We start from the raw sequence: 10,423 nt of genomic DNA, 5'->3' as shown, positions 1-10,423 counted from the left end.
TTCAAAACTGGGGACAAGTTTCATCGCATAGTGTTGCCTCCTTTCTACTACTCCGTGTTTCGATATTAGCTCCCAGTGCTATCATCAATCTTTCATCTTTGTTGCGCTGCCTAGTTTGTCGGTTAGTCTGGCTCTGTCCTAGGGAGTTTTTAGCACAGCTGGAGAATATCGGAACGCACTCATACTGATCTGGTATGAGGTGGTCTGAAGTTTCGGAACCCAACCCTATGGAGAAGTAGTAGTACTACGTGGTAACATGATTGATGCGTGTCGTGGTGTCGACCAGTGTCGACCAGCCTTGAAAATGGATTCGCATGAAGGCTTTTGGTAGATACGTCAACAGTAAATGGCTGATCATGCCAAGCGGTAAAATAAATTCTTGAATACATATTTATACTTGAAAAAATTATGTGGCATTTCAAGTGATAATGACATTGCTATTATAATGTAGAACACGAGGCGTGGGAATTTCGAAACTGCGGAAATACCTGTCGGTGACTGGCTTCAGTCAAGGAACTTACCTTTTCTTCAGATCGTCGATGACCCGGCGTTATCTTCGATATATTTTACCATCGAGGACGCGTCATGCCAACTACAGACAGTTTTTAACAACTTTCGCAGAAAATAAAAAGAGAAGGAAAAAATAGCAAAAAAAAAAAGCAACCTTCACATCATTCATGGCGGATGTGCCGCAGCGTGTACGTACAAAATACGAGAAAGTGTTCCGAACCAGTTCAGCATTGACCCTGAAAGAAATGTAACAAAAATCAGCCAGTCACACGATGCAGGAGGACTTTTTCCCCGCGGCTGAGAAAATACTTTCTGACATCGAGATTGTGTTGCAGAAGGATCCGAATCTGTGAGTTTTGGGACCAATATGGGCGGGGTTTTCGAATATTCTTACAGTCAGACAAACAGGATTTATTCGTTGTACAGAAAATCCGAGTTTTTTTTATGCATTTCATCCATATCATGCGGACTATATCTGTTTTTACGTGTACCCAGCACTATCGGTATGTCACTGTAAACGAGCTTGCACATATGTATGTACATAATTATGTAAATTTATACACCTACTATTGACAATACAAAGTTGCTTTTAGATTATTTTGTGTTAATCTTCGTCTATATCTCTTGCTGTATGCTTTTCAAATCTGGCACAGCTGAAGTGTCACATATTAGTATGCATTAATATCCAGGAATTGTTCAATCACCAAAAGTTTGAAATAGAATCCATCTCTACAGCCTCAAAACTCATATGATATTGCATGCAATTCATTTCAAGACTTCATTCCCCCATTATTTTGTTTTCTCTACTAAAATGCTTTGAGTTCAAAATTTAATCAATTAAAATTACGAGTTTGGAATAAAGTCATGATAATCTGTGCAAAAAGTTCTGTTACAAAAGTTCTACGATTTGCCAGTGAGTTTCCAAAATTTTATTCAGCAAGAAAAAATTTTCAACATTTAAGTCCACTTTTGGCTTCAGATCTATGTAAATGACCTGTGATAGACAAAATGCTTATTTCTTCTCTTCGACAAACATTGTGACATTTTTATTTGAAGAATGGACTGATAATGTAATCTTTCTAATGTTATTAACAAATGTACTTTTGTAATTTAGATTTGCAGATGTCAAATTTTTCCAATCTTCCTCAACAGATTTTTTAAATAAAATTCGAAATGATTAATTTTCGTTTTATTGTATCCTGATTTCATCACCTTTCCAGTTAGGTAAATTTTTACTAGATCATACCTTGAACTGATTTTATTTCACTCGATGCTAGAATTCGTAAATTTTACTGAGTGTCCCAGATAGACGGTCCAATTTCAAAATATGACATAAAAAATAGTATTATTTTCAAATAACCGGCAATTTAGAAAGTATATGCAAATTCGCAAATGCTGTTTATACGGCGCCCAGGCAATATCTTTGGAACACTTCTTGCAAATCATTCTTGAAATCCATATTTCGCAGTATGCAATATTGGAACATTCATTTTTATAATGCATTAGAAAATTCATGCCAATATTTGAAACCTGCTTATTTTTATTTACCGAAAAGTAAATATATCATCATTAATGTTTGGCAGGATCGGCTTCGAAATAATACCTGCGGTGGACAACGAGAACAAATCACCAGTGCTTCATGCTGATAATTCTCTAGGCCTAGCATCATGGAGTGTGAAACCGCTATACCGTTACACATACAATCGACTGCTCGAATTGCGTCAGAATCGCAATAAAAGGGAGGACCCGAGTACTATTTCCCGATGGCTACTAGGTGCATTGTTGTTGAATCCTGACGTAACAACGTTTTGGAACATGCGGCGAGAACTTGTGAGGAATGGAAGACTTGAGTGGAAAGGTGAACTACACTTCGTTGCGGTTGTTCTGTACTACAAAGCAAAATGCTTCGAAGCGTTCGCTTACAGGCGTTGGCTTCTCCAATTCGCGTTTAGTAGTGCTAACACACTTGAAACGTTGGATGTTGAAAGACTGCTGAAAAACGAAGTGGACATTTCCTCGATGTCCGCTGATAGATACGCAAACAACTATCACGCCTGGAATCATCGCGAGTACATTGTTACCACCTTCGCCATATATTCTCCATGTACTTTTGCCTCATTTTTAGAGTCAGAATGGCTGACTTCGGGAAAATGGTGCAGTCTCCACATATCCGACTACAGCGGGTTTGCTTATCGACAATTTTTGATGAAGAGGCTTCTCCAGGCTGATGACGAATTCACTCATATAACCAGGCAAGAAATGAAATTCAGGGAAACCATCGCCAAATTTGTTAAACTTGAAGATACCGCTCATATTTTGACTGCTCCATGTTATCAAGTTTTAAACTATTTGCACGCCACCCCTGGTCACCAAAATCGCCACAACACTGACTATCTTTCTATCCTCACCGGTCTCTCATATTGGGCTGAAGAATGTATGTTTAACGAAGAATTGCTCAATCTCTATCCAGGTCACGAGTCTTTTTGGTATCACAGAAGGTTTCTTTCTCACCTCTTGGTTGTCATGAGCAAGTCATACGAGAGATATTCTTATTATAAAACAGAACTGATCGATAAAAATTTACACCGACTTTTGGGCGGTGAAGGAGACGGATCTGAAACTCTGGAATTTCACCGCAGAGCACAGAGTCCGTTGGAATCCGCGTACCGGAAGCGGAATTCGGATGTAATTGCGAGAGCTAGAGAAGTCGGCGGTCACCAAAACATCATGGGCGAAAGATTTGCTAGGTTTTTAACGAGCTCTGGTTTAGAATTGTGAATTTTTAAGCTGTTTCGATTTTTCTAGGAAAATGATACTTATTGAACCTACAGTACTGGTGTACCCTTATTGTATGTTTATGTATTTGGTGTGTAACAGGCCTATGTGATTAATCGATTTATTGTAAAACCGATTAATTGATGACACGTAAAAAAGATCAAGTAAAGCGCCGGAAATTGATTGGAAAACGTATAAATCGATTTTTTTAAAAAGAAATTTTTATTCCAAGTCTACGATTAATTGATTAAACGCACAGCCTTGGTGTGTAAGCTATCCCCGTCTAAGTAAGATTGCGTTAATGGGGTAGTGGGTCAGCTGTTTTCATTGCATCTTATACCTATCGGTAGGTATGTTCAACTTCCATGAAAAGGTGTAGAGAAACGGTCGTTTAATCATATAACGTTATTTGATTATCGTGTAATAAAGGAAATTACAATTTTTGTTAAACATGTATGTACGTATCTAATTACCTTCGCTGAATGTGAACGAATGTTACTGTTGTGCGTATATTTAAATTGTTTCAAGTTTACCAAAGTTACCTGGCCAAGGTGGTTGTCTAAGGGATGAGCTGATTTTATGACTGGCATATTGATAAGTTCCCTAATCACGGTTTATAGATAGTATAGAGGGTAGTCTTTATTAGAGTTGTATATTTTAAATAAACTGTAAAAATTTATATGCATATTAATTGGATACTTCCATTATTGACATGTATAAATCTCACGCGCCCATTTTGATTATTATAGTGAAAAAAATATCTGATCAAATAATTATGCATACAATACAGAGACCCAAAAACCATTTATGAGAACATAGTTGTGAGTATTATATTAACTATGACAATAATTTGTTTATTAGTTAAAAATATGTGTCTTACGAATTTATATACGAATTCTGGGGATTCGCATTTGAAATAAGTGGATAATTTGGCCGATCTTTTTTGGGCCTAAGAACGCGGCTTAAGAACTTCTCGCTAGGGTGCGTTTCGAGTCCATAGAACATTAACGGGTGGGATACAATTTTTTTTTTACTCTTATATTATAATTCGAGAACTATATCACCTATGAAATACAAAATTTGTTCAATCTTGAGTCAAGATATGCCCCGTCAATTGAAACCAAATCATCCTAATTCCTTTATTCGTTCTCCAGATACCGTCGGACAAAGTATTGATCACACACACACAACTAGCGTCCATTCGAAAATCCATTGTATGTATTAACTTCCCTGAATCTTTCTTTCCTGCGAAAAAACGAAGCGGGAAGATAAAAAAAAAATAGGACATTACTTTTGAACCCGCCTATCAGTTGCTCTTATCCAAAATACGGGTTTCCTATCTAAAATTGGACATGATATTTGCGAAATCTGAAAAATGGCCCATTCCTCTGTCCCTCTTGAAACCTTCCGACTTTTGTGAAACATCTTCGTTTCTAAGATATTCGTCTTGGAGGATTAAACCTAACCACCCTGTATAATTGACATACTTCGCTGCATATTTTTTGTACGATTTTGCTACAGCAGTTCACGAACTGCATCGATCGAAACTTTGCCCGAAGAATCCTCGTGATTACATCCCGGTGGCCTACTCTGCATACTCGGCAGTATCTTCCGTATTTTTCCACAGCCCGCAGGCTTTGCGGAACTTGACTTTAACAGCAACATCAAGCACCATTTCATTGTCTATGATCTTGTATAATTTCCAATAACATATAGTGGGATAGTTCCAACATGGCAATGAATTGGAACGGCTCGTGCCTGCCATGGGCCATACCGAGGGGGTATTCACTAATGGATCGGGTGACTAACGATTTCAATGATTTCAATTTATTTCAAACGATTTTAAAGTGACTACTTTCCAAAGCGGTTACAACAAGTGAATACCCCCTTGGGCCATACCCATTTACGGCTAGTTCCGCATTTGTCTGATTTGTTGGTTTCCTTGTAATTTCTGTTTTTTGTCGTATATTTGTCCCGTGCTAGATCCATGGGTTCACGAAATTTCGCATATTTCAATACGATGGCGATCATTCGCATAACAAAAATGAATCTTATATAGTACTACTTCGTTAAAACAGAATTTTCCCTTCGTTTCGCTTGAGCAAGTTTTATAGCTTCCACCACTCATCTGTGTACCTGAGGTCCCCTAACTTTCGCTCGCGTGAATCATACGTATTTACACACCAGATTCATGTACAGAACTGTGATTCCCAAGCTCTCCAGGCAATATTGGCGGGAACGCTCCTGCGACGAATTTCTTGGAATCCTATTCCCCTAACCGCCTTGACACTCTCTCTTAACGAGGTAGTACTGGATTTATTTTGTATGCATTTGATGTGTAAGAACTAGAGGGTTCATGTGGCTCGACATTTTTTTTTAGGAAACCAAAAAAATTTTCGGTAATTACGGCGCAGTTGATTGTATCTGAACCGTGAACTGCAATGCCGACTCCACGCACGCAGCTAATTTACTATTAGTATTTTCAAATGAATTCAAATTATTCTGAATCTTACAGGAAATCTCGCAGTTGAGGGAATTCGGAAGACACAAATATTCAAACAATTGCTTCCTAATTCCTCCTAATTAGTATATTACTCTGCCGTCTTCGTACATTGCTTCACCGTATTTTTTGAGAAAATCGATGAACGCAGAATTGCTATTTCGGGCTACTAGAGTACAGCACTAGTGTGGAGTAATATAATTTCAACTCGTTAATATAGAATATCTGGTGTAAGGTTGTCCCACCCTCCATCACGCCCACATATTTCCAAAAACCGATGTGCAGCTAATCAAATGAATTGTGAATTAATTGTCAGCAATTCAGAAACCCCTCCCACAGAACAATAAATATTTTTCTCCAACTCCTGTTGAGAAAAACGATTTTCTTTGCAGTTTGCGCAATTTCGAATAACCCAATTCTACGTACTATGCCACTGAGCGTAAGTTATCTAACTCTAATTTTACACGCTGTTAGTGGCACCTTCATAGCTTCTTCAATTAAAATTACCTTTACGGATGTTGGAAAAAATAGCGTATGTCACACGTGCGGATGAGCTAGCACTCATCTTCAAAGCTCACGCTGCAATCTTCACCCTCTTCGGAAATCGCGCACTTTCCGCACTTGTAACACAACGTACTAGTGCTAACTTTCCTTAATTTTTTTAATCCAAACATTTTCAAAGCGCATCGAGTTAGAAATCAGTGTAAATTTACAAGTCACCATAACTCGGACATTACTTGTACAATGACACATGAAATGTAAAATTTTTTTAAGATTGAACAAACTTTCTGTTATAAAATATTTCATAAATATTACATCTGATCCAAGTTATGTGGATCCGATGTAAGGTAAGGCGTGGCCAATAAGCATAGGGCATGTTTAGCAATTGAAATATCTCGGTAACTAAGCATTGCACGACAACACTTTAAATGGAAAAAAGAGTGAGACGTGAGAACGCTTTGTTTTTTTCTTGTTTAAAAAATGAAAAATAAATTCGTCGTTATTTTTCTCTTGGACTCGTACGAAAATAGTTATTTACGATCATGTAAGTGTTGAAAATTTATTTATTTATTGAGCTTGCGATTAGAAAAGGTTGTCTAGTTTCAAATCTTATCATTTTTAAATAACCTAATTTTCATTTTAATAAGTCGGGTCCGGGCTAGTTGAGCAAGCGTTGCGAAGGATGCAGCAAAAGATGTAATGGACGAAACCATGAGTATGAATGCTGCTGCGGCTGCTGCCAAAGAATTGAATATAAAAGATTAACCTCAACGAGATTTTTCACTGTACGATTAGTATTGGTAGTTTAAATATATATCTGATCGTTAACTACAATGTTTATGTAATTCCTATATCACCATTGAGACCATTTCTTCCATTGTTCGACTTGCCCCATGCCTGTGCCCAACTTACTCCACCTATGGGGAAAGTTGAGCAACTTCGCACAGTCTCATTTATGACAATAACTTCTAAAGCTTCTAAACCAGATCTCAAATGGTTTTTCTTTGCTGGGAACGTTTAGAGAAGGACGAATCACGAAGCCAACAGTGTAGGTTTAAATTAGATTTGATTTCACCGTTACAGAGTTATGACAGATTAAGTGAAAAACTGCTTAAATAGCCCCGCCCTACCCTAATGTGTCTAAAAAAAATCCGACCTCCACACCCTTTACGAACAATTACAGAAGGGGACAGGGTTAGAAAAAGTTAGGTTCCAGTGTAATATTACAGAAGGTGACTGTTACAGAGTTAGACACATGTGTTTTTTAAATGCGAGATGCTTGTCTAAATTCTTAGAGTAAAAATGTTTCGGCGCCGACTATTTTTGATACTAACGTAAAGGACCTACGACGAAAAATCCCGCATGTATTTTAGAAGTATATTGAGGTGTAAACGGTCTTGGAATCTATAAAAAAAGAAATTAAAACAGTAATTTTCAGCAGTGGAGGGGAAAGAAGAAAACCATAGTGGATTATGCATCAAGAAGGTAAAGTAGGTCTTTTTCTGCCAAGCGTAAGTTGCTTCACACAGTAAATACGTACGGCGGAAAACGGTTTGTCTTCGTGATGCGTACAATAATTCATCTTACAAAAATAATGGTTTGCAAGTTTTTTTTTTTTTTTATCACGGGGTAAAGAAAAACGCACTTTCTAGTATAAGGACGAAATGTGCTCTTTTTTGCAGTGCCATAAAAATGATTACTTCAAATACGAAACACAGGCAAAAAAAAAAGGCGCGTCAAGTTTTTACATGGTTATCAAGACATCGAGGTTGTTAGAGACTACGGGCACCTACTGCTTCTTGGAAGTCACCTTTACAAAAACAAGTAATTTCGGCAAAAAATATGTTGCGGTCAACCAAATCCGACCCGTGGTATAGGGTCGAGGAAAACTTGGTTCGAACACTCGTGGAAAGCGAGTTATTCCGTGAAGTCGGGAAATGAGGAAAACCCCAAATGCTCGGACCGCAGTATATAGACACAATACCAAAATACGAAAAATTTGCGATCAGACCGTAAAGTTTTATCCCTGTACGAATTATGAGAGTTACCTAATAAAATTTCGGTGTGTCAATATGTACTATTATTATTATATTATATAACTAATAAACTTATACTTATACTATGAGCCTTCAGGTAATTATATCCAATTAGTCAGTCACTACTGCATTCTTGAATTTTCTAGGTAAAATCTTACAGATTACTGTAAGTATTAATTTCGCTATTCTTTACTATTGTGTCACTAGATACATGATGTTGGTACGTTTATCAGTCAACAACATATTTGAATACCGTACACATTATCCGATTTCTAACGTTTCTATTGAAAAACTATTTTTTGACTTATTTCATAAGCTCTGTAAGTGAGTAGACATAAATTACATTGAATCGTCTCTGCACCATACATAATCATTTATTTAAAAAAAAAAGTGCGACACCATTCCAAATTCGATAGCGATAATTAACAATAATAATAATTGGATGCCGGCTAGTGTCAATTTCTTCGATGGAAATCATTTAGGATTCATGAATTTGCGATAAGCATTTAACCGACTATAACAAAAGCCTATCCCGTAACATTCAGAAACATGTAGCTGAAATTACTGCATACTAATCAGAGAATTTCTTCAGATTTTCTGACAACGATCTAACGGAATTGGATCAACTATATACAAAATAGGCCATCCAGCTGTGCAGAATCGCCAAATTAACCATATGAAGAGTCGCGTAAATTGTTTGTATAATTTATACTATTATAGAATGGAGTTTAGTATGAATCTTTTTTTTAGTCGGTGAACAACGTGTCAGCGTAAAACAATTTTTTTTACTGTTCCTTGTTAACAAATAAATTCTCACTTAGTTTTATTAATCGTTTTACCGCGGTACTCCTTCGGAAAATCAGATTTCAGTCACTTGCGAGTCTCTGCACATATTCACCATAGGACAACATTTGGGTGATATGTATTAAAAAAAAAAAATAAAATACACGGTTCGCTATAAAACTTTTAGTGAAGTATATTATATATTTTGGCACTGAAGGTACCAAAACATTATGATATTATACGTATCGTATTACACAAAACAATGTTGATTTGAGTCAACGATGGAATCACGTTTTAATATCTAAATTTTTACATAACGAATGTTTTCTAACTTTTGACAGTCAAGTTTCTCGGTAGTATTTCCTACTTGGAACAAAATTTTGTGTTTTAGTAGAATTATGGAAGTGTAAATATTTTTCTAAAATCCAAAAATCAATGAAATTTAGGTTCGTAACTTGTACATACAATACGTGATAGTTTCTACAAAACAATGCCTCGAAATCCGGAAAATATTCAAGCTCGAAATTTCAGTTGTGGATACATCCTGCAACCTGGAAAGTATTGAGGGATTGGATATAAAAAAAGACATGTGGCAGCCCTGGCAAAAATATTACTCTGAAAAACTTGACGAAATTTTGATGAAAAAATTTGCGATATTTCTCTGCAATTCTCATACTTATAGAACATGTGCGAAGTTTTGCAGAGAAATTTGGCAGAGTTTTTCAGAAAAATATCTTTGAAAATCTCTACTATTCACTGACAATGAGTTTCTTTCATAGATTCGAAATATTTTTCTTGAACCTTACTCTTCTCATACTAGAAATTCTGAATTTTCCTGGATATTTCTACACTTTGCAAGATGTCTCTGTAAATCTCTGCACGTTTAACTGAAAATCTATTCCTTTTCTCTTCAAAAGTATGAATATTACATTAAATATCTGCAGACTTTTGTGCATTCCGCGTGATTTTGCTTGTAAAATTTCTTACTACAATGCCAAAACAGGAGGACTAGCGTCCAAAACTCATTGCGTCCCGTATTCAACACACGCTTTTAACTGAAAATTAACTTCAAACAGCGTTTTGTTTAATCAAGGGAATGAATGTACTCAAATCAACGGGCTGTATTTGGACTAGTTTTCATTAAAAATTAGTAACAAATACTGGGCCTATGCTTCACGTATCTCGGCCAGATACCCTCCTTATTTTGAAACGTGCTGGTTCGCCAAAGAAATTGCAAGAAATATAATTAAATTAACGAATGACATTCATTATCATTCCTAATTTAACACCATAAATAACTGACCAGAGTATTGAGGCT

At 36.5% G+C, this 10,423-nt stretch overlaps 1 protein-coding gene across 2 annotated transcripts; it reads left to right on the top strand.

The window, feature by feature from the left end:
• The first annotated feature begins 208 nt into the window (after nucleotides 1-208).
• Nucleotides 209-3,970, top strand: LOC107222256 (protein prenyltransferase alpha subunit repeat-containing protein 1). Of its 2 annotated transcripts, XM_015661534.2 has the most exons (3): nucleotides 209-366; nucleotides 452-859; nucleotides 2,094-3,970. In XM_015661534.2, exons 2-3 carry the CDS (start codon nucleotides 783-785, stop codon nucleotides 3,286-3,288), a joined length of 1,272 nt encoding a protein of 423 aa, XP_015517020.2. In that variant the 5' UTR covers nucleotides 209-366; nucleotides 452-782; the 3' UTR covers nucleotides 3,289-3,970. The 2 variants fall into 2 exon arrangements, with proteins under 2 accessions (XP_015517020.2, XP_046590924.1); XM_046734968.1 differs by lacking the exons at nucleotides 209-366; nucleotides 452-859 and adding an exon at nucleotides 893-1,043.
• Nucleotides 3,971-10,423: the final 6,453 nt, after the last annotated feature.

The sequence above is a fragment of the Neodiprion lecontei genome, chromosome 3, assembly GCF_021901455.1.
Source record: "Neodiprion lecontei isolate iyNeoLeco1 chromosome 3, iyNeoLeco1.1, whole genome shotgun sequence".
NCBI classification, from domain to species: Eukaryota; Metazoa; Arthropoda; class Insecta; order Hymenoptera; family Diprionidae; genus Neodiprion; species Neodiprion lecontei.
The sequence above is the reverse complement of the archived record's forward strand: the minus strand, read 5'-3'. Positions and strand labels throughout refer to the sequence as shown.

What these genes read in the sequence shown, in the direction of transcription:
- LOC107222256 (XM_046734968.1), top strand. Translation starts at nt 955, where the DNA reads ATGCATTTCATCCATATCATGCGGACTATATCTGTTTTTACGTGTACC. An exon ending in GTAAACGAGCTTGCACATAT is followed by an intron (nt 1,044 to 2,093) that starts GTATGTACATAA and finishes AATGTTTGGCAG; the next exon opens with GATCGGCTTCGAAATAATAC.